Here is a 16,037-nt window from a genome sequence, read left to right as displayed (position 1 = left end):
TATAACACTTAACCTAATAACAGATAACACTTAACCTAATAACATATGAATGTTTAACACTCAGGCAGATGAAACATACTAAAAATCTAATTTCATAAAACAAATCCTAAATTAATACTAAAAATGTTATAAATATTTAATTTAGTGGCAAAGTGGAATTAGATGCCTAAACTTGGTAGCTTTTCTACAATGAATCATTTTACATTTACCATTTTGGGTTAATTTTTTCATTATACCTTTGACCCTTGTCATGTAAAAATCTAAATCTTTGTGTTGGTTGCCTCTTGTGCAAGAAAAATTCCAAACGTGAACTGTACCTCAAATTACCGAAATCTCCCTCGTTCCATGTTCCATTCTCGATTCAACTAAGGTTTTCTTTAAACCCTAGACGTGAAAAGGGGGTTTATGCTCTACCCAAAAATCTTAACATTCTTTTATTGCAGTGATTGAATTGAGCTACAGATAGGTTTATACTTTCGAAAGCCCGTTAATGGCGGCTTCCAGGTTCGCATCGTTGGCTGCTATGGCAGCTGCTGCTGCCGCATCAACCACCACTTACTCTTACGCCGACGCTCCGTCGTATCGTTTCAATCCGTTTGCTCAATCTCCGACACCATCCCAGTCGCCCCAATCGGGGTCGGAGCCGTCAAACACGGAGCCAAAGCCCGAGGTTGAGGATTCGAAAGGGGGTTTTGATCCTGAAGCTCTAGAAAGGGGGGCTAAAGCACTCAGGGAAATCAATAGTAATCCCTATTCTAAGCAGGTGAACGTAGTTCAAATGTTTTTGTTATTAATAGTAGTCATTTTCTACCAATGGTGCAAGTTCTGCATTTGTATCATTGGTTGAAGGTATTAGCGTTTGTGTTCTCTCTGTTGGACTTTGTTTTTCGGATTAATCATTGGTTGGAAACGGAAGCAGCCAAAAGCTGAACGATTTTATAAGTTTCTCTTTTTGGAACGACATGATATATACTTCCAATCTTTCCCCTGCAAAAAGCGTGGCTTGCTTACATGGATTTTGGTTCATTCTTTTAGGTGTTTGAGGTGATGAGAAAACAAGAAGAGGCTCGTCTTGCTGAATTGGCTGCAGAGAAGGCTCATCAGGAAGCCATTCAGGCTCAACTTGCTATCGTGAGTATCCTTTTGACTGTTTGTGTGCCTTTTGTATTTGGGAATTCCATTACATAATAGTTAATAACCATGTTCATATACAGGAACAACAGCGTAAACTTGCAGAAGACCAAATGAATTTAGTAGAAAAACAATCACAAGTTAAAGCCCAAATGTTACGATATGAAGATGAATTAGCTAGGAAAAGAATGCAGGTTTGAGAATCTCTTTCTCTTTCTCTCTTTAAAAAGTTTCTTCAATTACCCACAAACACTACATTTATGATGGTTCGATTTTCCATCTTGAATTGTATAACTATCTGCAGACAGATCATGAAGCTCAAAGACAACACAATGCAGAATTGGCTAGAATGCAAGAGGAATCTTTAATAAGAAAAGAACAAGCAAGAAGAGCAACTGAAGAACAGATTCAAGCTCAACAAAGACAAACAGAGAAAGAGAGAGCTGAAATAGAACGTGAAACCATTAGAGTTAAAGCCATGGCTGAGGCTGAAGGTCGTGCACATGAAGCAAAACTTACTGAAGATCACAACAGAAGAATGCTTGTGGAACGAGTCAATGGTGAGAAGGAAAAATGGCTTGCTGCAATCAACACAACTTTTGGTCACATTGAAGGTATACAAAAAGATGATGTTTCTTATAGTTCTTGTGTTACACATTATTGAATACTTGTAGTTTTTTCTTTTTGGATTAATTGGAGTTTGTTTATGTGTAGGTGGTGTCAGGATGTTGTTGACAGATAGAAGTAAATTAGTAATGACTGTTGGAGGAGTTACTGCTTTAGCTGCAGGAGTTTATACAACCAGGTCTGCTAGCTTTATACTTTAAAACTTAATTTATTTGATTAGTGCTTTTTAGATGCCTTTTTAAATAGACAAGGGCACTTTCGTCTGTTAGAGCAAACACATGTGAATGGAACATTAAATACTGCTTTGACTAGAGGCTCTGTTATATCTTTCCTTCTTAAGAATCCATCATTATTTAAATCCTGTTTTGGAAGAAGATTTAGTTTTGAGTAAATTACAGTTTTGGTCCCTTTGCTCCATTGTTTTTTTTTTTGGAAATCGTCCGAAAAAGAATCTTTTTTACCTTTTCCGTCCCTATTTCACTGTTTTATAACCTTTTTAATCCCTGATCCGTTTAACATAACAAACCACCTGTTAGTTTATGAGAATGACCATTTTGCCCTTGTCTTCTCTATTTTCTTCATCTTTATCGAAGAAAACCCTAACATGAGACCAAAACTCTGAAATTCAATCTTAAAAGTAAATTAAGTAGAATCCCAGAAATAAAAACAAAATCTATCCTTGGATTAAGATTGATTATCAGCCCTTTCCAAAAAAAAGGTTGATTATCAGGGGTTTCTTGGAAGGAGATGAAGAATATATAAAAGACAAGTGCAAAACGGTAATTTTGTTAAAATTTACCAAAACCATTACTTGATTACTAGACTGTGCAGTGGCTTGTGTACATGTCTTGTTTATTTTCTTTATCTTTATCAATGAAAAACCAAAACCCTGAAATGCAATCTTAGAATTAAAATAAAAAAGAATCCCAGAAAATGCTTAACGAGGGCAAAATCGTCATTTTGAAATTTTTTACCAAGACCTTTACTTGATCACCAGAATCTGCAGTGACTTGTTTACATATATAGTTAAAATGCTTGACAAGGGCAAAATCGTCATTTTGACAAATTTACCAAGACCTATACTTGATTACCAGAACCAGCAGTGGCTTGTACTCTTGTTTACATATATATATATATATATAGTTAAAAATGCTTGACAAAGATGCTGACAATGAAAAATTCCATTTTTACCCCTCAGGGAAGGTGCTAGGGTTTTGTGGGGATATGTAAACCGAATTCTTGGACAACCATCACTAATTCGAGAATCATCCATGGAAAAATTCCCATGGTCAGGAATTGCCACACGTGCAACACAAAAACTTCGCAATTATACTTCTTCTTCTTCTTCATCTTCTCTTAAAGATAAATCTAAATTTGGAAACATTGTACTCCATCCTTCTTTGCAAAAAAGAATAGAGCATCTTGCTAAGGCTACTGCAAATACAAAGTCTCATCAAGCTCCATTTCGCAACATGCTCTTCTATGGCCCACCTGGCACTGGCAAAACCTTGGTTGCAAGAGAAATTGCAAGAAAATCGGTATGCTTTCTTGAATCTACATCCAGTTATATCAATCTACTTTTATTTATATGTTATATTTTGTAGTATTCTACTTTCGTTTCATCTTATTAAGGTGTTTTACTTTGTTTCTGTAAAAAAAAAAAAAAAAGTTCACAGGGACCTTTTATGTAAATTACAAAATTATAGGGACTAAATCTGCCTATATTTAAGACTCTGAAATGCAAAAGTGGTTATTAGGGGTAATGAATGTATTGTGCAGGGTTTGGATTATGCAATGATGACAGGTGGAGATGTTGCTCCACTTGGTGCACAGGCTGTTACTAAAATCCATGAAATATTTGACTGGTCAAACAAGTCAAAAAGGGGTTTGCTTCTCTTCATTGATGAAGCTGATGCTTTCCTTTGCGAGTAAGATCCTTTTTCTTTGCTTTTTCCTTTCCCATTAACTTCTATTTTGAATCATTAATGTCGAGATAAGGGCAAAATGGTCATTTTTCATTATTAATGTCCACCTTCTTGGCTTTTGGGACATTGTGATTCAACTTTCAATAATGTTTAACATCTTTGAGAAAATAACGACTCACATGAGGGGAAAAGGAAGAGAAAAATAAATGAGAAGATAAGGGCAAAATGGTCATTTTTCATCACTAATGTCCACCTTCTTTGCTTTTGGGACATTGTGATTTAACTTTCATTAATGTTTAACATCTTTGAGAAAATAACAACTCACATGAGGGGAAAAGGAAGAGAAAAATCAACGAGAAGATAAGGGCAAAATGGTCATTTTTCGTAACTAATGTCCACCTTCTTTGCTTTTGGGACATTGTGATTTACCTTTCTCACGTGGCTATGTCACCCCGTTGATGGGGTTTGCATATTCCCTTTTTGGGCATGACAAAAATTGCAAGTTTTGTCCCATTGAACATTAATTACACAGTCCAATGCATGTCAAAAACACAGTAAATGCATGTACTTTCATGTCTTGTGTTGTGTGACAACTGACAACACGTCATGTCATGTCCTATGTCTTATGTAAGAACTTGTCATGTCATGTCAATCTGTCATGTCATATCATGTTCTCATGTCATGTCATGTATAATAATTTGCTGTCCTGTGTTACTTCTAATGTAGGCGTAACAGCACACACATGAGCGAAGCCCAACGAAGCGCGTTAAACGCGTTACTCTTCCGAACGGGCGACCAATCACGCGACGTCGTTCTCGTCCTGGCGACCAACCGACCCGGCGATCTCGATAGCGCGATAACCGACCGTATCGACGACGTAATCGAATTCCCACTCCCACAAGAAGACGAACGCTTCAAACTTCTAAAACTTTATTTACAAAAATACCTTCACGAAGAAGACGACAACAATGAATCCAAATGGAAATCCCTTTTCAAAACCAAAACCAAAAAGATTGTGATCAAAGAATTATCGGATGATATAATCCGAGAGGCGGCTAAAAAAACCGAAGGGTTTTCGGGCCGTGAAATAGCAAAATTAATGGCGAGTGTTCAAGCCGCGGTTTATGGGAGGCCGGATTGTGATTTGGATTCGGAGTTGTTCATGGAGGTTGTTGATTATAAAGTTGGTGAACATCAACAAAGAATTGAGCTTGCAAATTCATAGTTGAATAATGAATACATTTACCATAACATATTTGAAGAAGAGAGACAATAAGGGATGGCTTTTTGTAGGGTTTTGAGGATTTGAGCATTAGGTAGAGGATTTGGGGACTAGGGTTTTGATTTTTTGTTTGTGTACTTGTTAAAAAGTATTTATTCATAAAAAAAAAACGTTTTTACCATTGTGTGGGTGAACGTGGAGATGATTTTTGTGTTGGAATTTGTAATTGAGCCATCGATATAAGTCTAATTCAAGGCTAATTGTGACATTGCATTATGATTAATGATACAAATATGGATATTTATGATGAAGCTTTAAAATTATAAACCAGTGTTCTTTGATAAAATTTCAATTGATGTATTTGTCTGCTTTTTATCTAAGTGTATACTAAAAGAAGCTATAAATGAATGGGGTGGTTTAGCATAATCGTAATCAAATAGTATATAGAAATTGATAGCTTATTTTATTAGTTTATTTTTAGATTTTTAGATTTTTTTTATCATTAATGCATTGTAATTTATTTATTTTCCTTTAGTATGGATTATACCGGGTGCTTGTTATGTTGTATGAGATATTTTGTAGGTTTTTCGGTGCTTGTTGCGGTTGCGGGTTGATTGGAGACGGGCTTAGTGGGCTCCCGATGCATTATTGGGCTTGGCGGAATCAAAGAAGAATTGAGCTTTGAAAGTTATTGGCTTGGATTATTTGGGCTTGTGAAGATGGATCATAAATTTCTAATTTTGGGCTTGGAGCATCCATTTGGTGGCTAAATGATGATTGGTGCATTTCAAATTTCTAATTCCGTTTGAAAACCACATAGCCATGAATCACACTCCACCTCATAATCCCAACCCAAACCCAATCAATCAAGATGCCAATACCCCACCTCATCAACCAAGACAACCACCACAAGAACCTCTCATTGATATGCCACCTTGGAATCAAGCCCCTCCTCAAAACCAACCCAATTATCAACCACCACCACAACTACAAAACCAACACTTCCACCAAAACAACCAACCTCAAAAAAATGCTTTTCAAGTTCAACAAGTACATTACCCAAATCAACCCAATTACCAACACCCTCCAATGTACCCACAACAACCTCCTTATAACCAATACCCTAACTACCAACCTTATCCACCACCAATCTACAATCCCCAACAATACCTATATCCACCTTACCAACAACATCCCAATTACTTGCAACAAAATCCCAACAACCCCAATCCACCCAATCCCCCTCAAGAGTTGACACTTAGACAAATGATGGAAACGGATGTTACTCATACACCTCTTGCTATTGTTTATCCCGCAAACCGCCGAGGAATTGAATTGAAGTCAAGTTTCATACATCAACTTACCAAGTTCCATGGTTTGGATAAAGAAGACCCTCAAAAGCATTTTAAGTCCTTTCATATGATATGTGTTAGCATGTTGCCCGACAATGTGACATTGGATGATTTCAAGTTAACCGCATTCTCGCTCACCTTGGAAGACAAAGCTAGAGAGTGGTTATTCAACTTACCACCGGGATCAATTCACACATGGGAAGAGTTACTCAAGGCCTTCAATAGCAAATTCTATCCCACCTCCCGCATTTCAAGTCAAAGAAGTGACATTTTGGGGATTCGTCAAAGGGAAAATGAAACATTTCATGATTTTTGGGAGCGCTTCAACAATTTGTGTACAAGTTGTCCTCAACACAATATACCCGAACAACTACTTCTTCAACAATTTTATGAGGGTATAAATGAAAAAAATCGGAGGATGATTGATGCTTCAAGTGGTGGTGACATCTTCAACAAAACCCCTCACGAGATCCGATTACTTTTTGGTACCATTTCTCAAAATCAAAGGAATTTTGGGACTCGAAATGACATGAAGAGAAATTCTACACAAGTGGTTGGTGAAGTTAGCAACACTCAACACTTGGAATCAAAGCTCTTGGATTTGACTAATGTGTTAAATCAAATGGTGGTGGGAAGTGGTCAACAATTAATGATATGTGGTATTTGTGCAATGACGGGCCATTATACAGATAAGTGTCCCACACTTGGAAGTGAACTGGAAGATGTAAATGCAATGGGCGGATATCAAGGTCAACCAAGACCCACGGGATTTCAAAACAATTTCAACCCAAATTGGAGGAATAACCAAAACAACCCTTATCCACCAAAGCAAAATCCACCAAATCTTTTGATGAGACCCCAACATCCACAATACCAATCCCAAAAACCTCCATATCCACAAAATTCTTATAACCCTCCAAATTACCAACACCCTCCACAACAAGGCCAATCAAGTGGTAACCATCAAATGAACCTTCAAGAACTTGTCACTTCTCTTGCTCAAAGCCAAACCCAATTTCAACAAGAAACCAAGAATACTTTCTCCAACATTCAAGCACAAATTGGAGACTTGGCCACCGCTCTCAGCAAGATAGAAAAAAGGGGTAGACTTCCATCTCAAACTGAGAAGAACCCCAATGTGAGTGCAATAACTTTAAGAAGTGGGAAAACACTTGGAGAAAGCAACCCTTAAAGAGTTTCAAGAGAAGAAGAAGATGAAGTCATCATTGTTGAACCTTCAAAAGTTGTAGCTCCCCCAAAGGAACCGGTTGTGCCAAACGTTGATCAACCCGAATCTTCCAACAAACCCATCAAACCATTGGTCATACCACCACCTTTTCCTTCCCAGTTAGCCTTTTCCAAGAAGATAGAGGAAGAAAATGAATTATTTGAAACTTTCCGCAAGGTCCAAATCAACATTCCACTATTGAATGCTATTAAGCAAATTCCAAGTTATGCAAAATTTCTCAAGGATTTATGCACCAAGAAGAGAAAATTCAAGGTAAATGAAAAGATTCAAGTCAATGCAAATGTGTCTGCGGTTATCCAAAAGAAGTTACCTCCCAAATGCAAGGATCCGGGAATATTTGCTATCCCTTGTACCATTGGTGATTTGCATGTCGAAAGTGCTATGTTAGATCTTGGAGCCTCGATCAATGTGATGCCATATTCGGTTTTTCAATCTCTCAATGTTGGACCTTTGGAAGAAACGGGAGTCATCATTCAATTGGCAGACAAGTCAAGTGTGTCTCCAAGAGGAGTGTTGGAGGATGTGTTAGTACAAGTTAATCAACTTGTTTTTCCGGCGGATTTTTATGTCATTGATCTTGAAGAGAAGTCTCCTTCCAAATCATCTATGATCCTCCTTGGAAGACCTTTCATGCATACCGATCACACAATCATTGATATTCATAAAGGAAAAATTACTATGGAGTTTGATGGAGAGATCATTCACTTCAACATATTTGAAGCAATGAGGTACCCTAGCAACATTTCTCCATTGTATCGGGTTGATGTGATTAAGCCAATAAATGAGATAAGCCATAATGTATGCTCAAACAAGATACTCATGGAAGACGATTATAAGCCTAAGAGGGAAGCTCAAAGAAGATTGAATCATCCAATGATGGAAGTGATCAAGAAGAAGATAATTAAAAGGTTCAAAAGGTGCAAAGAGAAGAAAAAGGCATTTCATGACAAGCACATAACCCAAAAACACTTTATTCCTAGCCAAAAAGTTCTTCCTTATCATTCACGCTTAAAGCTATTCTCGAGAAAGTTGTGATTTCGATGGCGCGGACCTTTTATTGTTATAAAAGTGTTTGATCACGGTGTGGTTGAAATCAAGAGTTTAGAAACAAACCAAATCTTAAAAGTGAATGGGCACCATTTGAAACTATTTTATGAAGGCTTTGACATGGAAGAATTCGACAACGTAACATTGGAAACACCGATTTACAAAGGTTGACGGAAGCGGGGCTATGTCTTGGCAAAGACGTTAAATAAATGCATTGTGAATAAATAATCTCCGCTTGAAGTTTTGGGTGTTTCTAAATTTGAAGTTGGCCTAAAAATAAGCATATAGAAGTCTTCTAGTGATTTGGCGAAGTTTGAAAAATTCCAAAAGTTTGACTTTTGCGTGGGTGCCCGCGCAGACTTTGCGCGACCGACCCCAGCCGCGCAAGTCCCGAGTTCCAAATTACACCAACATGGGCTGCTCTCTGATTGCTGCGGGCGGGTGCCCGCACATCCGTTGAGCGACCGACCCCCAGCCGCGCAGATTCCGAGTTCCAAATTACCCCAACATGGGATGTATTCTGATGTGTGCGCGCGGCTGCCCCTCTGTAACAACGTAAAATTCCAATTAAATTTTTAATTTTTAAAACCACCAAATGTATATCATATCATAATTTCAAATCCGAAACAACAGTGTTTTCAAAACAAATTCCCAAGATCTCTCAAATGTGAACTCCATCGGTGTGAGTGTGTACGGGTCAAGTCGCCGCCTTCCCACGGTCCTCGCTGGTACCTGAGACATCAAACACAACAAATGTAAGCATAATGCTTAGTGAGTTCCCCAAAATACCACATACCACAAATACGCCACTCGAGGCTAAACCCGACCCTCTGGTCAAGATGTCTTAGCGGGACCCTCCAGTCCCGCAGCTTGTCGGACCCTCTGGTCCAGTCATAGCTCATTAGGCCCTCTGGCCCGTTCTGAATCGTTGGACCCTCCGGTCCGGTCCATATAGTCATACAACATACAAATAACACATAGCATACAATCTCATAAATAGCACATAAGACCCTCTGGCCAAACCAAAATACCACTCAAGGTAACGTATAGTGAGAAGACTCACCTCGCGTGTCTCGGTAACTCGTAAATCTCTTAACCACTAGTGCTAGATCTCCCGAGCTATCCTCCTCCTACAACACAAGTGTATTTCTACTTAATACTACTTGACTCTGGCTGACTAATACCACGAAGTCAAACTGGTCAACGGTCAACGGTCAACCCGACTCGCCGAGTCTGGCGTGGACTCGCCGAGTTCCTACGGGAACCCGATCCCTCTGAATCTCTTCCGACTCACCGAGTCACTCACCCGACTCGGTTACTCAACCCCTGGTTCGTAATCGTTGAACAACCCGCACCAACTCGCCGAGTCTGGGGAATGGACTCGGCGAGTGCATTCCATGCACAACCCCAAACGACCTTCTGAGGTCAGATCCGCTTCACTAACTCACAGATCCAGTCTCCTTAAGCTTATTGACCACGTAAAGTCCAAGTCTTGATGCTCATCAAGCATTGAATAGCTCATGAATGGTGTTTTAGCCTCAAATACATTGATCCCAAGCCAAAACCTCCATGGATGCATATAAAGCTTTGGCAATGAGGTGCTCTGGACCTCTATGGGTCCAGATCCAGGACCTTAACTCGCTAAGGGACCATGAGGACACTAGATCTAGCCACAAATGGGTTCATTAGCCCTAAATCTACATGAACATCACAATAACAGAGAATGATTCGAGATTGTACCTCAGATGTGATGTTATGGACCTCAAATCTTCAAGAATCCACCCCTCTCTTGCTTCTTCTTGGCTAGATCTCCTCTTTCCTTGCTAGACAACAACTCCAAGATCAATAATACCTGGGACTCCGAGCTGTTACACCCCCACCCACGCAAAGTTTGCGAGGGTACCCGCGCAAATATGTCATTTCATAAGAAAATTTCGAGCCATTTCATATGCGTCCTTTGTGCGACCAAGCTTTCATCCATGTGTATTTAGGCGGCCAAGAACTCCATCGAAGCATCATTATGCGACCAATGTATTGCTTCCATACCGTCCTCGCGGGCCTCCTCCACCTTGATCCCGGTATGATCCTTCCCTACTCTCATCCTAAGCATTGAGGACAATGCTTAATTTTAAGCTTGGGGTGAGGTAATCTAATCTTTTATTTTTATTGCATTTAGGTTGTATATAGTTGCATTTAGAGTTAGTCATTTAGGGCATTCATAAAAATTGCAATTTTTTTTTTTTTTTTTTTTTTTTGCATATTTTGTTTCTTTCTTTTCTAATTTTCAAACTTTTTAGATGCATTCTAGTTTAAGTTCATGCATTTTTGTTCTCTCTTGTCTTCTCATCCCTACAAGTACCATAGCGCCGATTCATAAGTATTGAATCATAGATTTGTCCCAGGTCTTGATATGGAATTCCTTGTATTTGATAAATGGGACACGTTTAGAGCCTCACAGACCACTTTGAGACCGCTTGTGTGGGGGTCAGATGCAGGTAGCTTGATTGGGTCTAGGTGCGGAGGGATGTGGTTGGTCATGCCAATGTGTGCGAGCAAAGACTAGCCCAGTAAGGTATTTTGAAGACATTGAAGATATTGAAGACTCGCATCTTGGTTTTGGAGGGAGTACCCCTTAGTACTCCCGAGTCTCGTCCGAGCCTTGCTTAGTTAGATTCTCACCGCCTTTTTAGGATAGGTTATCATTTTTCTAGGGGTCTAGAGTAGATAGTTAGATAGATTTTGTTTATCACACCTTGCATTGAGGTGCTTTTTGAACTTTGAAGTGGGTCCCCCAATTCACATCTTTTGGGACCAAGTCTTTTTGGTAACACCCATTTTTGAGTCATTCCCCACCCTTTTTAGTTGATCTTGGCACATTGTCAATGATCATTAGGTGTTCATATTAGCCTCTATCTATCACTCAATTTTCACTATTGGAGTCCTATGTTACTTGGTGAAATTCCTTAGATCTTCCAAGAAGCAACACAAATAATGAAGAAATTTGAAGAAGTGAAGAAAATAAGAGCCTATTAAAGATGATTCAAGAAAAGCAACAAAAGCAAAAAAGAAAAAATGAAGAAAAAGAGCAACACAAAAAGAAGAACAAGATTCCAAGTTTAAGACTCGTGTTATATATATGATTTATCAAAAAAAATGTCAAGCAGCAAATGTGATTGAAGACCCAATAACAAAAGTTCAAAATTGAAGATTTAGGTTGTTAGGTTTAGATTTAGGTTAAGTAGAGTTTTTATTATTTTATTTTATTTTTGATTTTTGGTGAGAAAAGGCCCCGACGATGAGACGGTAGACTGTAAAGGACAGTACAAGGGAGAAGCCTCTGAAACCGGATGTTTGCCCGGAGGCCGTGCTGCAAAACCCTATTTCGTTATTATACACTTTGGCCTAACAAATGTAGGAATCATAGTGTGTGAAGAGGCGCCTTTCCTTCGTGCACTATGGTCTACATTGGTGATTTAAAGTGCCCCCACTGGGCGCATCTCTGTTTCCTTTGTCTTGCACACCGCGACCGCATCCAGCCGTGATCTATTCGCCCATCAAGTGGTTGAGAATGTGGTTTATGGCTCTAAAGCGGGGAGCACTTTGAAGATGCGTAGCGTCCATGAAGGACTAATTCTGACCATGTTGACTGATGTTGACCAAGTTCTATGGTATCTTTCTTTTTCCTTTTTAGATAGTTCATCCCGAGCTCATTTTTAGTCTTGTTCTAACTTGAGGACAAGTTAGGTTTAAGCTTGGGGTGATTTGATAGCTTATTTTATTTCCTTATTTTATTAGTTTATTTTTAGATTTTTAGATCTTTTTATCATTAATGCATTGTAATTTATTTATTTTTCTTTAGTATGGATCATACCGGGTGCTTGTTATGTTGCATGAGATATTTTGTAGGTTTTTCGGTGCTTGTTGCGGTTGCGGGTTGATTGGAGATGGGCTTAGTGGGCTCCCGAGGCATTATTGGGCTTGGCGGAATCAAAGAAGAAGAATTGGGTTTTGAAAGTTATTGGCTTGAATTATTTGGGCTTGTAAAGATGGATCATAAATTTCTAATTTTGGGCTTGGAGCATCCATTTGGTGGCTAAATGATGACTGGTGCATTTCAAATTACATGGTCAGGGGGGGGGGACCAAAGGAATCTTTGGTAGTGGAAGGGTGGAGTGGCTTGGTGGACCAATAGCACTACAGCAACATTTACGCGGGTGGAATTTTCGTCGCGCGGGTACCCGCGCAACTGCCCAGTTTGGGCATTTTGGTCATTTGGCACACCATAACCTTTGGGGATCAGATCTAGAGGCTCATTCACGATTTTTCCACCATTGGAGACCTGGAGGAGGCGATTTTGGGAGCTAGAAACCATTTCCTTTCATCTTTCCAAATCTTAGGTAGTTTCTTTATGCAATTAGATTATTGTTCTTGTTACTTTGTTGCCATGAGTGGCTAATACTCTTATTTTGTTGACTTTGGCTGAAAACCAATGAATGTTTGTGGGTTTTGAAGGATTTATGTTAATTATCAATTTATTCCATGTTTATGATTCTAGTTTGCAATTCTTATGCTTATTTGATGCTTTGATCATGAACTTAGTATTTGATTGAGCAATGGTTGATTTATTTCATTGATTTTGCATTGGATCATTGAATTTATCTAGAACAAAGGCTTTATGATGGTAGAAATCATCTCTAGCTTATGAATCATATCTCCTTTATGGATGTGTAAGCATTTGACATCCTCTAGGAATTAGGGATTCCTTCATTCTTAAGGCTAATTGATTTTTTGGGATTAATTGCTTCAATTGACCCTTGATCTTAATTAAGAAGGTGTGTTGTGGGCTTCCCCAACCTCCATACTACCTATGAGGAATCTTGGCATATCATGTTTCATGATTGCTATAACCAATTTGGGATGAATGATAAGCTTTGTATTAGATCCTAATGATAAACACACAAATGTTCATTGTGTTGAATTGCCCTAGTTAATCAATTATTCCCAACCTTTGAGCATCTCATCAACTTGCTTAATTGCAAGGTTTTTAGTTATTCAAATATTTTAGTTTTCAAGTAATCAAAAAACGCTCCCTTTTAGTTTAATTGTAGTTAATTAGTTTAATTTCACTAGTTCTATTGAATTGCATTGGTGATTGAATACAACCATTTCCCCGAGGATCGATACCCCTTTTTACCATTATATTACGTTTATTTAGCAATCAAATGGTGTAATTTGCTTGGTGGACTTGACATCCCACCAGAAATCATGCTATAAGACACTTGGAAGTTAAAAGAAAAGGTTAAAATGATTGGAAGAGCTACCCCAAAAAGATGTTTAACCTTGAAATGAAAGCGAGTATGATTTTTAATGCTTTGAACATGCTTTTTATAGGATGCAAAAGTGACTTTACCTTGATTTACATTAGATCATCAAGCAATAACTAAATTTAAAGTCACCGCCTATGAGACACCCGTGTATTTCGTAGAACACTATTCATTCATAAATTATTATTCACGTGGCAAATGTATAATGTTGTCAATAGATTAATGATCTCAACCCTTATTGCTCCTGTTTTTTATGAACGTCGAAATATATTATCACATCTTAAAAATAGGTATATGTTACACCGAAACTAATTGTTCAGGTATATTTTACGACGTTAGTTATCGATTATTAAATTAGCTATGTCGTAAAATAATATCTATATTGGGTATTTATATATAACGTCAAGTAGAATCTATTAACATATTTTCAAAGATGACATGCGAAAGCTATACTTTTCAAGAGTTTGTAATATATATATATATATATATATATATATATATATATATATATATATATATATATATATATATATATATATATATATATATATATATATATATATATATATATTGAGGAGCTATATATAAATTATTTAAGGAAGAAAAAAGTGATATGTGTTTCTTTCAAATATATTTGTGGTTAAGAATCCATAGTATATCTTCAATTAATTGAGGGTATAGCATGTGTAACACGTGTTCCAGGTATGGGTTAATTTCTAAATGTTAAACTTTCATTTTTGGGTGACCACAATGTCGTGGAGCTTCACCACAACGTGACAGTATTTTTATGATCATGAGAATTAAATGACCCGCCACGGCGTGACAACTTTTTTTGGAGGAAACCCTAATCCTTAGGCTTTGGGTCCTATTTAAAGGACATTATGGCTAGTGTTTCATGATCATTATGCCTCCATCACCCTTCCAAGATCAAAAACCCTAACCCTAGCCTCCATTGCATTTGTGAACTCATTTTGGTACTTGTGGTAGTCTTTGAAGGAGAAGGAAGCCTTTGGTGTGAAGATTCACCTTGCAATCATCATCTTCATTTTCTAGCATATTATCTGGACCTTGGTGAGTGTCCAAGACTTAACCTTTTCCTTGCTAAGTTGCTAGATCTCTAGTTTTGTCCATTATTCTTCATGCCTTGATGAGTTTGGGTGGTGAGACCTCATAAAGTTTGCAACTTTATGAATCTCCAGGCCAATTGGGGCGTTTGGTGTTTTGGATCTGAAGTAGGACTGACTTTTGGTGTCATGCATGAAATCTTGGTCACAAAGCCCTTGTTTTGACCTAATAGAAGTTCATACATGCATGTATGTAAAGCAAAATTTTTTATGTTAGTAATGGTGCTAGGAACACTTCTGGAATTGATGGACAAGAGACCTTCAAGATTAATTGCTTAATGATTAAGCTATGTTATATTTTTGCCCTTTTTGGACCAAAGAGTTAAGGTATTGATCTCGTGGAGAGTCTTAAGGGATAAAGTTGGAAACTTTATCCATTTACACCAGAGAATGGACGAGATCTAAGCTTTGGAGCTCTTAGAATTGAAGAAAACGGCTTAACCCATTAAGATGTTAGAAACCTAGTGCCCACGATGTGGCCTTAGGCCGCCACAACATGGCGACTGGGAAATGATTGTCTACATTGTCGTATGTGGGCCACAACGTGGTCATGAATGGCCACGATGTGGCGGTTGATTAAAGTTAATGTTGATCGTTGACTTTTGGTCAAATTCCTAGTTTTGGAAGAAGAGCTAAGGGATTACCTTGTGTAAATGTATAGGTGGTGCTTAGCATTAGTATTTCTGGAAGCGAGAGCAATAGCAACTGATTATCGACTGAGAGGTGAGACTCTTCACTGTACTCTTGGGTCGAAGGCATCAATGCCAACCCACTGGATTATGTTTGTAGGATGATAATTGTCTTTGTGCCATTTGCTGATATGCATGCATGTGCTTGTTGTCTTTGTGACTCTTGCTGATATGACTGTATGCTTATGGTTAGGGGTAAAATAGACTCGGGGGTGAAATAGACTAGTTCGGTTGAAAAACACGGATTGAGTTGAAATAGACTCAGGGGTGAAACAAACATGGAGGTGAATGAGGCATCCCCAATTTCATGACCAGAAAAGACCGATTTGTTTATGCTTTATTTGAAA

General features: G+C 38.2%; 1 protein-coding gene across 1 annotated transcript; it reads left to right on the top strand.

The window, feature by feature from the left end:
- Window positions 1-298: 298 nt before the first annotated feature.
- Window positions 299-5,216, top strand: LOC111913128 (uncharacterized). Its single transcript, XM_023908856.2, has 8 exons — window positions 299-763; window positions 1,036-1,131; window positions 1,215-1,325; window positions 1,436-1,745; window positions 1,846-1,936; window positions 2,957-3,296; window positions 3,538-3,686; window positions 4,410-5,216. The coding sequence occupies exons 1-8, from the start codon at window positions 491-493 to the stop codon at window positions 4,906-4,908; spliced, it is 1,869 nt and encodes a 622-aa protein (XP_023764624.1). The 5' UTR covers window positions 299-490; the 3' UTR covers window positions 4,909-5,216.
- Window positions 5,217-16,037: the final 10,821 nt, after the last annotated feature.

Source organism: Lactuca sativa, chromosome 4 (assembly GCF_002870075.4).
Source record: "Lactuca sativa cultivar Salinas chromosome 4, Lsat_Salinas_v11, whole genome shotgun sequence".
Classification (NCBI taxonomy): domain Eukaryota; kingdom Viridiplantae; phylum Streptophyta; class Magnoliopsida; order Asterales; family Asteraceae; genus Lactuca; species Lactuca sativa.
This window is presented reverse-complemented; position numbering and strand designations above follow the sequence as displayed.